The following is an 18019-nucleotide window of genomic DNA, read 5'->3' on the forward strand; positions in this document are numbered from 1 at the left end:
TTTAAGAAATTCACATCCAAATAATGGAGTTTTCTTCCTGGGCTTACCCCAAAGTCAAGTACACAATAATGTGTATAATACTCAGTGTGTCTATCTTGGAAGAGCAGATGGACTCCATGTGGTAATTTAAAGAAGTAAAAGTAGGAAGCCACTTTTTTTTTTTAAAGCAATGAAATTGTTTATGTGTTAAACATTACGCTGCACTCTACGGTATTTGCTGATTGGCACAACCACTGCCGTTTAAATTGATTCTGTAATCATGACTATAATGACAGGGATTAGCCCAGTTCAATGAGTGCATGCTTTCCCCAGGGCTCACAAAAGCCTTCTCTAGGGATCCAGGCTTTCCTGGTAATGAGAAGTTAACTAACAAGGCTGCTGTATTCCACTTTGGTAAATAGCAGTCTTCGGTTTGAAATGAAGGAAATCAAGAAAAAGATGAAGGGTCTCTGACCACACAGAGGAAAATCACCCTAAATTGGTCAGTAGAACCCTGAGAACAACTGTAGGCTTCCGGAATGATGAAGGAAATGGGTGTTTCTGTTTGTTGAATATTTAGGTAATTGAGAGTTCAAAGGATTGTAGGAAAAATTCATCAGTTATTCTTAAGTTAAAGAACTCTTATTTGCCTCTCAGCAGCCTGTCACTTAAAATTGAAACACTTGTACTCCTGAAACAATATATGCTCATTGTAAACACCCCAAACAATCCAAGTAGAAAAATACAGAGTAAAAAGTGAAAGCCCCTTCCCCTATTTTACTTCTTCCCTAAAGGAACCCACACTCTGTGTGTCCTTTCAAACTTTAAGAATACCTCAGTTATGCAGAAATAATTTGACTAGAAGAAAACCTAGTCGGGGCACCTGGGTGGCTCAGCTGGTTAAGCGACTGCCTTCAGTTCAGGTCATGATCCTGGAGTCCCAGGATCGAGTCCAGCATCAGGCTCAGCGGGGAGTCTGCTTCTCCCACTGACCCTTCCCCCTCTCATGTACTCTCTCTCTCTCTCAAATAAATAAAACCTAAAAAAAAAAAAAAAAAGAGGAACGCCTGGGTGGCTCAGTTGGTTAAGCGACTGCCTTCGGCTCAGGTGATGATCTCAGAGTCCTGGGATCGAGTCCTGCATCGGGCTCCCTGCTCAGCAGGAAGCCTGCTTCTCCCTTTGCCTGCCGCTCCCCCTGCTTGTGCTTTCTCTCTCTCTCTCTCTCTCTCTGACAAATAAATAAAATCTTTAAAAAAAATAAAATTAAATTAAATAAATAAATAAAAAAAAGAAAACCTAGTCAACTTGCTGATTATAATTAGTGTTAACCTTTCTTTAGTGATTCAGAAGATCCTTCACATTTATTATAATTAAGGGTATCAGTTGTCACGGTGCAGAAATGGGGGGATTTCTGTGTGCTTGGATCCAAATAAACAGAAGCTGGTGGGAAAGATGTGGGTAATCCCTTTTTTAGCTGCCCAGGAGGGTTTGGGCTTGCTCAGCCCCCAGAACAGAGATATTGAAGGTGTCTAATCTTTTGAACATAAGACTTTAGGAAACACTATAAAAACATTGATTTGTAATTTAAAAGATTTGGGGGATTACCTTATGTTCTATGACATTAATATAGGGCCATTTTACTCTCTGAAATTTGCATAACATTATACTGGTATATGTGTATACTTTATATACAAAGTACTTGATATGTATATACACACACAATATACATATAAAATATATATGTATATGGTCCTTTGTATGTGTAACTTTAAAAATACATATTTATAGATAAATTGTATATTTTCTTTTCCTTTAAGCAAGCATAGCTGTCATTTATAAGTTCAGCAGGAAACTGTCTTTTTTATTTTGGAAAAAAATCACTTGAGTAGTTTTCTTAAGACAACCAAGGCACTCCATGCCCTGGGAGAGGAAGTAATAGGAAGGACTTTATTTTTAAGGCCGTCTCTCCAAATGCCTCTTAGTGAGTAGAGCTCTGGTGCAGGGTATCAATTTGCATATAAAGAACTCAGGAACTTTCTAGAAGGGAAAGGGATTGTGATCATCCCAAACCCAACATTGCCCCCCCGCCAAGTTTCCTAGTTATAAAAAGCCATGGGAGGACCCTTCTAGAGGACAACAGGACTTTTCGAAAACTAGTCCAGGAAGCTTGGATCCCAATGATCAGAGCAGGAAGTCTGAAGATCCAGTGCTGGTCTAAAACAGCAGGAGGTTGGGCCCTGGCTTTGTGACATGATCACAATAAGCAGAACTGGACCACCATTACACTCTACCCACCTTCTCTCCATGGCTAACTCTAGTTTATGCTTCAAAACTCAGCCCAGATGTCATTTCCTCCATGAAGTGTTTCCTGATCGCTCCAGGCTGAGTTTAGTTCCTCCTCCGTATTCCCTTGTATTCACCGATATCCTTACTCTTACCACACCTTGTTGATCTTATTCCTGTATACTCTGTGTCCCCTACTAGATTCTCAGCCCCTCAAGGGCAGCTGGGACAGTCTGCCTGTGTTTGAATCTCAACACCATTTCTTAGCTCTGCAACTCAGCAAGCTGCCTAAACCCAGTTTCTTCAGCTGTAAAATGGGCATAATCATTCTTGTCTTACTGGGTGTTTTGATGGTTAAAATACTTGTAAAATACTTAATGCCTGGAACATAAGTGCACAATAAATATGAGCTATGGAATAATAAAATAAAACTTAAATAATTCAAATTATCATCAATAATCTCTTTATTGCCAATGTCTAGCACAAACCCCAGTATGCAATAGGCGCTCAGTCAATTGGTATTAAACGGAACTGTGATTAATACATTGACTGTGATTCTTCTAGAACCAATATAGTAGCCACCAGTTATATGCGATCATTGAGCACTTGAAATGTGTCTAGCCCAAACAGAGACGTGCTGTAACTGTAAAATACACTAGATGTTGAAGATTTAGTATGGAAAACAGAGAGTAAAATATCCCATAAATAATTTTTGTATTGATTACATGTTGAAATAATATTTTGAATCTTTGAGGTTAAATAAAATATATTCTTAAAAATAATCTCACCGGGGGCACCTGGGTGGCTCAGTCGTTAACCGTCTGCCTTCAGCTCAGGTCCTGATCCCAGGGTCCTGGGATCGAGCCCCGCATCGGGCTCCCTGCTCAGCAGGAAGCCTGCTTCTCCCTCTCCCACTCCCCCTGCTTGTGCTCCCTCTCTCGCTGTAGCTCTCTCTCTGTCAAATAAATAAATAAAATCTTTAAAAAAAAAATCTCACCAGCTCTTTTTTCCTTAAAATGAAACTGCAAGGAAATTTAAAATTTCACAGGTGGCCACATCATGTTTCTGTTGGACAGCACAGATCTAGAATGTTCTCAACCTACCATTATTATAGCAAATCCTCACACAACCTCATTTACACTCAAATATTACATAAGCTGTAGGAGTTTAGATAAATCATTTAGAACACTGATTCACTTAGAATCCAAAGCATATCCAATTAGTTTGTAAATGATTTTCCATGCAAAGTTAACAAGCTAATGCATAGAGGTATTTTTTGAAAATGAACTAAAGCTTTGTGGGCGTTTTCCAGGTTCGGTGTGATCCTGAGATTCAAGAGTTGCGTCAGTGGCAGAAGAAACTGCGTGAAGACAAGCACATTCGCGAGCGAGTCAAGATTTTCTGGGCCAAACAAGAACAGAAAGGTCAGTTGTTTGATTCACAGCCCTTAGTTTATTTAGGAAGGCCTGCGTCTTAGCCCAGGCTCAAGAAGGAAGCCCTCTGAGTTCTTGTCGGGTTCTTGCGTCTGCAGGGAACTCAGTTTGTGTGTGGGGGGGGAGGGGGTGGGAAGTGGCTGCATATTAAGATTCTGCTCTGGAATGACAGAGGTGATGTGATAATTTACAGGCTATTTGCCTCACTCAGGGACAAACTCAGTGTCATCCTGTGTCTGCAGGTCTTTTTGTTTAAGCTATAAGACATCAAGGATAACCCCTCAGTTTGGAAGCACGGTGTCCATCAGTGTGATGGGTGGTTATCTGTTTTAAGTTGTTGATTGTGTGTCTGAACTGAAATGATGCATTATGCTTGTTCTCTCCCCTTTTGTGAGAAATTAAACATGTGCACACACACACACTGATGTACAAAGAATAACAAGCACCTGTCACCTGTCATATGCAGATGTCACCATTTTGTCCTATTTGCTTTCCACATATTTTATTATAAAACTTTTAAGTTACTACATATTTACAATAGGAAAATTAGAAAAACAGCAGCCAAGAAAAGGGGAACAAACAGAAATCCCACCACTGTTAATATTTGGGTATATATCCTGCTATACTTTTTCCAGTGCAAACAGGTACAAATAAATATCCACACATATTTTATTAAAGGTTGGATTCTACATTGTTACATTCTGTCACATAATCTACCTTGTCACTGAACATACTCAGAACATCATTCTGGTCACAACTAGAGAGTAGTATCATGAAGTTTAACAATTGCATGGTATGGATTTAGCATCATTTATTCAACCAACAACATGGAAGGAGATTCGTGATATATTATCAAGGGGAAAGAATCACAGAAACATAAATTTTCGGCCATATTAAAAGTATATACATGGAAACATGGAGATGTCTAAACAGCCTGGAAGAATACAGTAATGATAGTCACCTTTAGGATTTGGACAAGGGTGGAAGAGGTGCACTGTTGGAATCTTTTAAATAAGTTCATGATACTTTGCAATTTATGAAAAAATAATCCTCCTCACCTCAGCAGGCTACAGGCCATCCATACTTTGAGTCCCCTCACCTCCCCATCCTGCCCTGTACCTGTCCCCCATCACTAGGCTGCAGCCCTTCCAGACTTTTCTGTTCTTGTCATATGCCAGTGCCTCCCTCACCAGGGGGACTCTGTACTTTCTATTGTTTTTTTTTCTGTCAAATCACCCATCCCCAGCTACTTCTCATCTTCCAGGCCTGGGGCATTACCTCCTCAAGGGGTCTTCCCCAGGGACCAGGAACCAGTCTACTGAACAGTCCCAGCATGGCTGGCTCTAAACAAAAGCTGCTTCTTCTCCCCAGAAACTGTCTTCAACCATGTTTTCTCGAACCTCTCTTTCCAATCCCTTGCATATGGGGTGGATTCTGTGTCTTTTCAGTATGTTCTAATTTCAGAAAGCCCAGTCTAGTTTAAAATTTCAATCTCAGATCTAATTTAGTGCTTACCCAACCCCCTCTGCCCTCCATCGGTGGGGATGGGAGTGGGGGAAAGAAGGGTAGATCTTTCACACTTCTACACTGGCCTCTTCCAGATCCCTTTCTCCTCCAGTGGGATGGGTGGGAAGGAGGGAGATACAGGGGGCATCCATCTCTTCACTGTCTGTTGTGATCCTCCCTTGGCTGCTACTGCGTCCTGGCTAAGGCTACCACTCGTGTCCTGTGGGCAGGCGTCTCCATGCTGACTCTCTGACCCCTGTATTTCATATGATTCTTCCTGGGGGGGAAACAGTAGGTGGCAAAACACCCCTGTGGGGATCTGGCTCTGTCTCTACCTCTACCACCACCACTTCAGATCCCACCTCTGCCTAGCCTTTTGCTCCCAGGGTCTCCTTACCCAGTGGCCAGCCCTCTTGGTCAGGGCGTTACGAAGATCATTTAAGTGATCTCCCGGTGTCTGCCTGACCCACAGGAAACCAGTGGGGGACATGCAGACTTCTCCATGGCCCTCCTTCTCTCTGCCCCACTGTGTCTACCCAGATTACATTGACCCTCCTCAGATAGGCATAGAAGAATGATCTGGATGTAAATCTACCCTCAAAGCAGTTGTTCAACCGAATAATGAGACACCTTCAATCTTTTTAAGTTGTTCTCTTGGATTTTCCCTCCCTTGCCTTAGGACTTGAGTTGGGGGAAGCACCCATTCTTGTCTAAGAGAGGAGAGAAAAGCACAGTACTCTTCTTTAGGCCAGTAATTCTCAATCTTTTTGGGCTGTGACCCAGTAAGAAATTTATTATAATAAATTTATTGTAATTCATATTAGAATCCAGTATATATTCTCCTGTTGAGGTTTTGTTTTTGATTTTTTTAATGCTGGACATGACCCAGTAAATCAATTTCATGGCCTTTATCCTTCAATGTGTCTTTACTCATGCTTTGAAAAATACTACTTTGGTCCACTACTCCATAGATCCTATAATTTCTTCTCCCTCTTTCCTTCCCAGAGCCATCGACTTAGGTAATGATTGGGCCCCTTCTTCATAGACAGTGGTTCTCAGTACTGGCTGCACATTTGAATCATCTTGGGAGCTTTCTAAAAATACCAGTGCCATTGACAGAAAATCCTAGAAGCAATGAGCACTCTTAGTACCCAGATCTTGGTTTCTAAGTACCCCTCATTCTAAACAGAATTAGTTTCTTAGAGAAATGGCTGATTCCAGGGCTGGGGCAAGGAAAGTAGAAGATAAGCCTAGAACATCTTATGCTAGAAAATAAAGATGGGGACATGGGAAAAGAATACAGGCTCTAGCTTGATAGGAGTTTTAGTGAGCATATCTGGGACAATTTAAGTGTCAAAATTAACAGTGACGGTGGGGCTCCTGGGTGTCTCAGTCGGTTAAGCATCCAACTCTTGGTTTTGGCTCAGGTCATGATCTCAGGGTCATGAGATGGAGCCCCAGTGTCGTGGGGCTCCCCGCTCAGCAGGGAGTGTGTTTCCCCTCTCCCTCTCTCCCTCTGCCCCTCCCCTTGCTCGTGCACTCTCTCTCAAATAAAGAAATAAATATTTTAAAAAAATTAACAATGACAGCAATGAATTATAACTCATTGAAAATAAGTGAGGGAGAAGAGGTAGTTTTCCTTACATTGGAATGCCAACTAATACATTTAGAAAGTAGAATGAAATTAAAAAGTCACCATCTTGTAACCATATTAGTAAATAATTAACTCAGGCAAGAATCATCAGTACTTGCTAAAACCATTGAGTGAAAGTTTGATGAGGAATATGATATTTAGAGTCTCAAAATATCCCTCTACAAAGTAGTCATTAAACAAAGGGAAAAATACTAACTCTGTATTGGAAAAACCTGGCAGACCCACCTTCAGTTCAAAATTATATCACCAATATTGGAACAAGCTGACATAATGTGCCCTCTGGTATGATATACTAAGAAGGACACTCATCACATATGCTTATGCACTATTCCTGTCAAAATGCATAACTTGAATCTAATCATGGGGAAACATTGGACAAGCCCAAATTGAAGGACACGCACCAAAGTAACTGATTTGGACTCTTAAAAAATGCCAATGTCAAGAAAGACCAAGATTAAAGGAGAACCAAGAGGACATGACAGCTAAACACAACACATGATCTTAGACTGGATCCTGGATGGAGAAAAATTTCTATGAAAGACATTGAGACAATTAGCAAACTTTGAATATAGGCTTTATATAAATAACTACATAGCACTATCAAATTTCCTCATTTTTTAGAAGATTTTATTTATTTATTTGAGAGAGGGAGAGAGAGAGCACAAGCAGGGGGAGCTGCTGAGGGAAAGGAAGAAGCAAGCTCCCCACTGAGCAGGGAGCCTGATGCAGGGCTCGATCCCAGGATCCTGAGATCATAACCTGAACCAAAGGCAGACACTTAACTGACTGAGCCACCCAGACGCCCCAAAAACAAAATCTTAAAAAAAAGAGAAACCACTTTATTCTTAAGATACATGCTGAAAAAGGTTTTAGGAATCAATGGATATGATATGTAGCTTAACCTCAAATGATGCAGAAAAAAAGAATGTAACACACGTGTACATATGCATATGCAGAGAAAAAATGGTTAAGTAAGGCACAGTATAAACTACTGGTGAACTTGGGGGGCTCTGTGGATGATTATTGCAGCTTTTCTGTAAAGTCAAAAGTATTTCAAAATTAGAAGTCAAAAAATACCAGTGCCGCACCTCCACAGGTTCTGACCTGATGGTTTTGGGATGGGCCCCGGGCGTCTGTGTTAATATTAAGTTTCCAGGTTCTACTGGTCAGCCAGAGTTGATACCCTAAGGAGGTGCCGTGTCTGCAGTTGCTTTGTGTTCGCTTTAAAATGTGGAGTCCTCCAAAAAATAAAATAAATAAGATAAGATAAAATAAAATATGAAATAGAGCAATTCATAAAAAAAATAAAAGTAAATAAGTAAAATGTGGCATCCTCTAAGCCTGCATGCCCTGAGCCCCGGGCAAGAGAAGTCCATCTGTTATTTGTTTATTGGCAGTTATGTGTCTTCCTTATTAAAATATAAGTTTCCTGAGGACAAAGACCTGTCCTAGGACAGTGCCTGGCACAAAGTGAGCACCAAATAAATATTGGTTGAATGATCAAGTGAGTGAATAAATAAATGGATGAGCGGGTCCAGTCCTGAGGCTTAAATGAGCCTGCGTACAGACAGTGCCGGGTGCGGAGTAAGAGCTCATCAAACTGGCGGTGTGAAAGCCTTGTTATGGTTTAACCCTTGCTAGCCCTTGAGCTGTTGCGGGCAGGCTCAGCTCAGGCCTCTCTTCCATGCACAACTGCCGTTTCATTTCACTTCAAAATTGGAAGACAATCAAGGCTGTAATCAGTTTAAAGGTCAGGGAAAGTGCAGCGTGCCTATTTATTTCTGTTGTTTCTTATTCTTTTGAGTTGATTTGCTGTCGGTTGACAGATTGATTTGGCTTGCTGTGTAGCAGGGTGAGCAGCAGGGATTTAGTGAGTGTCATCCAGCTATGGGGGGGGGGCCACTGAAAGCATTCCCATCTGGGCCACCTGCTGCTCGTCCGCTGCAGCCTTTGCAGGGCTCCAGGAGGAGCCATCATTTCCAAACAAGATGGGGTTCAGGAAATGCCCCAGTGGGAATTCATGGATAAATTTCCCACTTACAATAAGACTGTGAAATGGCCTTCAGGTAAAAAAGCCAGTGCTAAACACTGTCCTGGAACTGTGGTCAGCCAAGAAGAAGTCGGTACAGTGCAGTGGGTAAAGGACTGGGTTTTGGAATGCGTGCAGCCCTGATCTAGTTAACTTCATTAAGCCTCAGTTGTCCCATGTACAAAACGGGACTAATGATAGTACCTGTCTCTCAATGTGGTTGTTAAAAGCTTACAAGAGATGATCTTTAGAACAAGTCCTGGCACATTGTTCCCACAAATGCTGGTTATTGTCGTGATTAGTATTATTAAAATATCTGTGTGCTTTTAAACAACCTTGTTGCTCTCCTCCACTGGACTCTAAGTTCCATGGGGTTCCATGAGGGGACTGTGTTTGTCTTATTTATTGTGATGTCCCCCAGCCTAGCACAGGGCCTGGCACAGAGCATGCAGTCTACACATGTATGGTGGATGGAGCTCTGGGCTTCATTTACAGATGAGTTAGTAGAGGCCCAAGGAGGTCGAGGGATTTGCCCAAGGTCACACAGCCAGAGAAAGGGCCCAGGTGTTCCCTTTTACTGTCCAGCGTTCTAACACACCCCGGGGAGAGACACGGAGAGAGAAGATGCTCCCTTGAGTTCTACTGTCAGACTCAACCTCTCAGGAATCCTCCTGAACATGACACACTGCTTATCCTATTTCTTATGACCTAAGCCTTGGATTCTTGCTGTTTGTGTTAACTGGAGCCCCTAAGTAGGGGCTGAATTGCTAGGAAGAGGGTACAACCTGCCCAGCATGGGAAATTGTTCCCTTCCTGTGTTGCTGAGCTGAATCATTTTCTTACACTCGGGCACTACTGAGTTACTTCCTGTTTTAAACCTTATGAATTTGGGTAATGTGAAGGTTTAGAAAATAACCCCCCCCCCCCGCCAAGGTGACACTGTAATTAGACCCCAAAGACCTCTGATGAAGCAATTGATGTTAAACACATGCTAGCTCTCCTTTAGACTTGCGGAAAAGAAAAAAATGGAATGATTGCAAATAAAAATGGTTTTTCAACTTTATCTAAAAAACCCACACACTGATCTGTGTACAAATCCAACAAACGAACGTAATATGTTTTTTGACTGGATGCCATTTTATCCATATTGTGTTCTGGTATTTATAGTATGAATAAATTTTGCCAAGTTCATTTCTTGGAGCAACCTTGGTGCAGACAGGAGGTCTGAGGGAGAATAGTGTCAGCTGTCAGGGTAGAGTCGTGGTCATATATAGCTCATCTCACGTTACTCTGAGTCAGAGGCCCTCCCAAACAGGATTTTCTTCTAGGACAGAAATGGTGTGAAGTTATCCTCGAGTCTCTCTCCATCGGGACAGTTGCCGGAATTATTTTAAAATGTGTGTGACAAGAATTGCAGCCAATGTAATTCCAAACAAAATGCCTAAGTCATTTTTGAGATGTGGTCAAAAATCCCTTCTCGATTAATAGCCTATTTTTAGCTTCATATACTCAGTAATTGTTTTCAAATGTGCCTCGCAATTGAATGGCCATATTTTATTTTGAAATCTAGTATGAGTAGGAAGAAAAAAGCCATAGAAATTGTTCCTATAACATAGGGTTACATTTGTGTGTGTGTATTCTTTATATGTGTAAATACTCTTTAAATGACTTTATCACTTCTTACTGATATTTTAAAGAAAGGGATGGAGGAGGTTGACCTGTCAAAGGAAATCAGTTATTTACTTTTGTTTGCTTACCTGTTTATTCCCTACCTCATTCCAAGAGTGCTTCGCGGTATCTTACAGAAACTTGTATAATATAACATTTTTAGATAAATGTGGTAATTGGGTTGGGGAAAAATTAAAAGTCAAGAAAAAGTTAAGCCACAAAATGTAGTAAGCAAAATACTCCAAGTCCTATACTTGCTAAAGATTTTTTAGAGACAAAACAGGGAAATAGGATCTGTTACATAATTCACAGTGACTGTAAGAAAAAAGACAAGCTAGTTGTTCAGGAAACAACTGGGCCCTTCCCTAATACATTATGCAATGTGACTAATAACCTCGAAAATGTTCCTGTAATAAACAGAAATGTGGCTCTGAGCTTCCTAGAAGCCACAACAATGAAAAAAATAGGATCATTGTATTGTTTGTGTCTTCCAAGATGAAGAATTTTCTTGGAAGCACACTTACTCCTGAACTGAGATTTTTTCTTTCGTTAAAAGGCCACTGGGAAAAGACAAAGCCTAGGGTGAGGGTCAGGGTAGAAACCAGAGAAATTTCTTTTTCTGACTTTAAATTTAGTATTTTTTTTAAATAAATAAATCTAGTATTTTAAGTTTAGATTGTAATGACAAATCTTAACTCTTAGGATTGGGTTTTAAGGATAGTCTTAAAATAAGTACCTCATCTTGGCCATACTACATGCTTATGACCTTAGGATACCCCTGGAACTTAGTTCTTAGAGCAGAGAAGGAGGTCTGAAACTAAGAAGTAGCTGTAGCTTATTGGGCACATACCATGTGCCAGCCACTGTACTAAGCACTTGATGTTTCCATGTACTCCTCACACCTCCTTTCTCAGAGAAAGGACATTATCCCCGTTGTACAGATGAGGAAACCAGGGCCAGGAGACTATGACTCACACAAGGTCACAGCCAGTAGGGCAAGACCAGGGACTTAAACCCAGATCTGCCTGATGCCAGGGAACCCAAGGCCATCTCGTACCATGTTGTCCAATTATTTGAACCTATGTGCCCAAAAGCACATGTTGACCCAGTGCAAAGCTTCCCAGCAGGGTACCAGGACCCCCAGGCTGGACGGTGGGCAGCATCTGGCCAGCCTGCCACCCTGCACACTAACACTGAAACAGCCACAGGCCATTGGATAGGGGAGGTTTGGAGATAGGGGAGGCTGAGTCCCTAGTCCCAGGGCTGCAGGATCTATAAACATGTTTCTGGGAGACATTTCCATTAGAGCAGAAAGCCAGAGCTAAGTGGGTAAGGATGAGGATGTTCTTTTCTCCCTCCTTCCAAATACCCTGCTCGTCTATAGATGAGCAGCAGGGAAGGGCTTCACCACCGAAGAGGATAGCCGGGGGCAGAGAACACTAGCCTGTGGCTCAGGAGGTGGATTCTGGCATTAGCTATAGCCCGCTGTCACTAACAAACATCATCTATCACATAACAATGATACATGTTAAAATAATCAGTGACTTATTTTCCAGAGGCAATTACTACTGAGTGGGTCTACCCATCGGGTTTCTTCATCTATCTATATATAAATATATATGCATATATATTTATATACACAGAATTATATTATATACCCTGTATTCCTTCACTTGGCAACGCATCATTGACATCTTTTCATGCCAAAAGTTCTAATACCAATTCCAACATGGGGGGATGGTTCTACACCACCGAGAAGTGATTCTCCAACACCAGCTGAGCTGGAGAGTTCAACTCAACTCTGGCACACATCGACCCAGAGATAGCATCAGACCCCACAGGTTAAGGGCTCTGTGATGCAGAACCGCCCCCACTTGAGGCAATCCTAAGTCCAGGTTGTTACCTGTGCTTTTTTTTTTTTTTAAGATTTTTATTATTATTTATTTTATTTGACAGAGAGAGAGACAGCGAGAGAGGGAACACAACAGGGGGAGTGGGAGGGGAGAAGCAGGCTTCCCACTGAGCAGGGAGCCCGATGTGGGGCTCGATCCCAGGACTCTGTGTTCATGACCCAAGCTGAAAGCAAGACACCCAATGACTGAGCCACCCAGGCGCCCTGTTACCTGTGCTTCTGACTGGCAGGAGCAGTTTGGAGCTTCCCACAACCCCCTCATTGGGTTCAATTAATTTCCTGGGGCAGCTCGCAGAACTCAGGAAACTAGTTTACTCACTAGATTACTGGTTTATTACAAAGGATATATTAAAGGATACGAATCAGCAGCCAGATGGAGAGATAAAAGTGAGAGAGAGAGAGAGAGAGGTCCCAAACAAAGGAGCTACTGTCCTCACGGAGTTTGGGGCTTGCCATGGTGGCCCATGGTCTGAATTGTTCTGGCATCCCTATCTGGAAGTCTCTGAACCCTGTCCTTTGGGTTTTTATGGAGGCTTCGTTGAATAGGCACGTTTGATTAAATCATTGGCCATTGGTGATTGATTCAACCTCCAGTGTCTTTTCCCTCCCTGGAAGTCAGTGGGGTGGGACGGAAAGTTTCTAACCCTCTAATCACTTGGTTGGTTTTCCTGGCAACCAGCCATCCTTGGGTGGGTCCAAAAGTCACTTATAAACATAACAAAAGACACCTTCGGCTGTCCTCCTCACTTGGGAAATTCCAAGGGTTTTTAGGAGCTCTACGCCAGAAATGCAGACGAAGACAAATACACGTTTCTTAATATAAATCACAATATCACACATGCCAATATATATAGATCACTCTCATTTTTTGTGGGTCCATAAAAATGATAAATCTGTACTATACTTTTTTTTTTTAAGCCAATCCCTATAAATGGATATTCAGTTTGTATTATGAACAATACTTCCATGGACATTTTTGTAGATTTATTCTTGCTTACTTAAAGAAGTATTTTTATAGGATAAAGTCATAGGAATGAAATTGCTGGTTCAAAGGACATGTGTATATTAAGTTTAGACAGTGATCGCCATATTGTCATCCAAAACTGTTGCATCAATTAGCCCTTAATGCCACCAACCCACTTTGGAACTTTTGATGGGCGATGTAATCTTTGTGTTTCATTTTCCCTACTTGTAAAATGAGAATGATTATGCCTCAGGAATAATTCGAAATGAGGTCATTGCTTTGATAATACCATGGCTCTTTAAGAAGAAATATATCAATAACTCTGAGGTTTCACTTTCATCTTAATTTTTTCTCTTATATCTCCTCAAACCTTAGTTCCTTCTCCATTTTAACGTGCAAAAGAAATAAAAATTTGATTAAAAGAAATCTAGTGATGTCATGCCTTGATATTACTTTCATCGGTTGTATTTTTAAGACTCACCGGTGGGTGGAGATGTTTGGATGACATCAACTTTCATACATATTTTTTCATTAAAAATTTGTAAAAGTCTGCACAGCTAGGACATGCCTTCTATTGAAATGCTCAAAGATCTCCTACTATTCTGCTGAAATTAAAAAGTAAAGTAACAGGTGATTTCCTTTTTTTAAATGGTCTGTCCCACAAGTTCAAGATCCCAAATTTAAGTTTATGTAAATGGATACTTTCAACTTCCGTAGCTTCGTTCCTTCATCTGATTGCCGAGCATTCTTCTTTGCAGTTCTGTAAATGCAGAATGCTTTGGTAGGATCTAGGTAAACCTACCAACTTCTGGAAGTCTCCTGGAACCAGATTGGATTAAATTTCCCACTTATCAACAGCTGTGACCTTGTGAAGGTTGCTTAATCTCTCTCTGACTCAGTTTGCAAGGCAGTAAAGTGGGAAATACTGATACGAGGAACAACCCTGTAGGGTTTGGGGAGGACTAAATGAACTGGAATAGTGCCTGGCTCATAATAAGAAGTGACTGATAAATGATTAGCCATATATGGCTAATACATGCTGCTATTAAGACTATTGGCTTTGGGGTCTGACAGAACCAGGGTCCTGCCCCTTACCATCAGTGAGGTCATGGGCCAGTTGCTCATCCTCTCAAGGCCCAGTTTGCTTGTCTGTTATAATGGGAACAATTAGGGCCTATTGCAGAGGGCTCCTGTGAGGATCAAATACGATTAAATGCCATTGTATGCTATTAAACAGACCCCTGGCACAGAGTGAATGGTCAATAACTGGTAGCTGGTTTGGGTAATATTTTTTAAGCTGTCAAGAAATATATATAAAATTTTTATTCCAGGTAATTTACCTATAGCAGTGGTTCTCCCTCCTGGCTGCAGATTAGCATCCCTTGGGAGAAATTTTAAGATGTGTCAGGCTAGAGGCCAGAGAAAGTGATTACACGGGTTTATTCTTAGTAGAGAATGTGTTGTAACCACATCAGCAAAATCCTGATACTGTGGATTAGTTGCAAGTTCCCAGCAATAGGGATAGATTTTGGACCCAAAATCTTCCTTTGCGAATCTCTTCTCACGAATGCAACTTCATTTGGATCAAAATTCAGGGATCTGAGTTCTTGGCCCACCTCGGCAATTTACCAGGTCAATGGACTTTGCTTTCTCCTTTGAAAAATGGAAGGAATAAACCAGGAAATCTCTATAAACAAGAAATCCAATAGGTGTTTGCTGTAGAATCTCCTGCCCCCTGGGCAAGAGGCCTATTGCTGAGCAGATGCAAACCTTGGGAAACTTGATATTGTCTTGGTGGTGATGGTTGGCCTTGGGAGTTTGGTCTCAAGACTGAAGGCAAAAACAGTAAGATGGTGAACATTCTGGGCATTTGTTGGAGAGAGTAGGGTGGGATAGTTGAGGGCCAGAGAGTAACTGGGAAGTTTAGATGTTGAGAGGGGGAAGAGGAAAAGATGGATTGGGTATTCGGCCATTTAGGAGAGTTTGGGGGGGAAGCACAGGGATGTTTAAAGGAGATTTTTGTTTGATCATGTATTTGAGGAGTAGGAAGCATATATTCTAGACTGAGGGCCTTTCTTATCACCATATTTGGGTCCATCACACTCAGGGGTGACTCTGAATGAAAGTAGGAGCTAAAAAAGGGAGGGCAATGGGAATTCCCTGCTGCTGTGTGGTATCTTGGCCTGCAGGGTAAGTGTTGCCTATATCCTGAGCTGCCCACCCTTGATGGTCTTCAGAGATCCATGGTCCTCACGAAAGCTCAATTTATTGAATGCCTCTGATGTTCCAGGCACCTTACAGATATTATTTCTCATCTTCACAATAAATTCAATTAGTACAAACTGTTATTACCCTTATCTTTCAGGGCAGGAGAGTGTCTCAGAGGTAAAGTCTCTCACCTTTGGTCGTACAGACGATAGCGGCAAAGCTGAGGAAATTTAGAACTTTCCACAACATCATACTGCCTTACTGTTCTCACAACCTTTCTTTCAGTCAGTCCATGGACTTGTAGGCTGAGGGAGAAGTCTGGAATTAATGCTCTCCAAAAGCTCGGAAGGTGTTCAATAGAGAAATGAAGGCCACACTATGAGAAGGAATGAAGGATGGGTGCCTGCTCCAACATGGATGGACCTTGAAAGCATTATGCAAGTGCAAAGAGCCAGACATCAAAAAGACCACATAGTATATGATTTCATTTATATGAAATGTCCAGAATAGGCAAATCCACAGAGACAGAAAGTAAATCAGTGGTTGCCTAGGGCTGAGGGAATGGAGGGGAATAGCAAAAGGGTATGGGGTTTCGTTTAGGGGTGAGGAATAGTGAAATTGATTGTGGTGATGATTACACACATCTGTGACTCTACTGAAAACCACTGAACTGTGTGCTTTAAATGGGTGTATTGTATGGTATGTGACTCATATTTCAATAAAGCTGCTATGAAAAAAATTAAAATGAAGGCACAGACCACCCCATTCCCAACAGGATGGACACTATCAAAAATCCCCCAGAAGATAATACATGTTTGTGAGGATATGGAGAATTGGAGTCCTTACGCATTGTTGGTAGGAATGTAAAATGGTAAAATAGCCAAAGTGGTTCCTTAAAAAAATTTAAAAAGGAATCACCATATGATTCAGCAATTCCACTTCTTGTTATGTACACAAAAAAAACTGAAAGAAGAGTCTTGAAGGGATATTTGTGCACCATATTCATAGCAGCATTATTTACAATAGCCAAAAGGTTGGAAGCACCCCAAGTGTCTATCAATAAATGAATGGATAAGGAAAATGTCGTCTATACATACAGTGAAATATCATTCAGCTTTAAAAAGGAAGGAAGGGGGCGCCTGGGTGGCTCAGTCGTTAAGCGTCTGCCTTTGGCTCAGGTCATGATCCTGGGGTCCTGGAATTGAGCCCCGCCTCGGGCTCCCTGCTTGGCAGGGAGTCTGCTTCTCCCTCTGAATCTCCCCCTGCTTGTGTTCCCTCTCTCGCTGTCTCAAAAATAAGTAATAAAAAAAAAAATCTTTAAAAAGGAAGGAAGTTCTGACACCTGCTATAACATGGATGAAACTTGATGGCATTGTGCTGAGTGAAATAAGCCAGTCACAAAAGGACAAATCCTGTATGACTCCACTTACAAGAGGTACTTAGAGTAATCAAATTCATAGAGACAGAAAGTAGAACAGTAGTTGCCAGGGGCTGAGTGGAGGGGAGAATGGGGAATTCTTGTTTAATGGGCACAGAGTTTCAGTTTTTGCAAGATGAAAACAATCATGCGGATGGATGGTGGTGATGGTTGCACAACAATATGAAGATACTTAATACCGGTGAACTGTATGCCTGAAAATGGTTAAGATGGTAAATTTTATGTGTATTTTACCACAATAAAAAGCTGAGAGAAAAAGGGGGCACCTGGGTGGCTCTGTGGGTTAAGCGTCTGACTCTTGACTTTGGCTCAGGTCATGATCTCAGGGTCGTGAGATCGAGCCCCACGTTGGGCTCCTCACTCAATGGGGAGTCTGCTTAAGATTCTCTCTCTCTCTCTCCCCCTCTGCCCCTCTCCCCCACTCTCTCTCTCAAATAAATAAATCTTTATTTTTTTAAAGATTTTATTTATTTATTCATGAGAGACAGAGGGAGAGAGAGAGAGGGAGACAGAGAGGGAGAGAAAAAGAGAGAGAGAAGCAGAGGGAGAAGCAGGCTCCCAAGGAGCAGGGAGCCCGATGCGGGACTTGATCCCAGGACCCCGGGATCATGACCTGAGCCGAAGGCAGACGCTTAACCATCTGAGCCACCCAGGCGCCCATAAATAAATCTTTAAAAAAGAAACCGAGAGAAAAAATGAAGGCGCAGATCCCAAACATCCTCGTGGCTGATGCTCTGTCACCTCCATGAGTCTCTGCTTAATGTCACCTCCTTAGTGAGTCCTCCCTGACCACCCTTGTTTCCCCACCCCTCTGCCCTGCTTGTCCCCATCCAACATGTTCTGTACCGGGTGACTCAAAAAGAGCTAACCTCTTCCAAACTTTTATTACAACATGCTGTGTCTGGTGGGCATAGATCAAGAACTTGGTGTGGGTGCCACCCCTTC

At 41.8% G+C, this 18019-nt stretch overlaps 1 protein-coding gene across 1 annotated transcript in view; it reads left to right on the forward strand.

Annotated features, from left to right (window-relative positions):
- The window catches only part of IQCK (IQ motif containing K), a 120946-nt gene that overhangs the window by 82053 nt on the left and 20874 nt on the right, over positions 1-18019 (forward strand). Inside the window, exon 8 of the mRNA XM_028091662.2 lies at positions 3575-3686. Coding sequence (XP_027947463.1) covers positions 3575-3686 — 112 coding nt within the window. The remainder of the gene's footprint in view (positions 1-3574; positions 3687-18019) is intronic.

The sequence above is a fragment of the Eumetopias jubatus genome, unplaced genomic scaffold (genome assembly GCF_037043125.1).
Source record: "Eumetopias jubatus isolate StellerSeaLion01/CBP00866 unplaced genomic scaffold, mEumJub1_p1.0 scaffold_12, whole genome shotgun sequence".
In the NCBI taxonomy this organism is placed as follows: domain Eukaryota; kingdom Metazoa; phylum Chordata; class Mammalia; order Carnivora; family Otariidae; genus Eumetopias; species Eumetopias jubatus.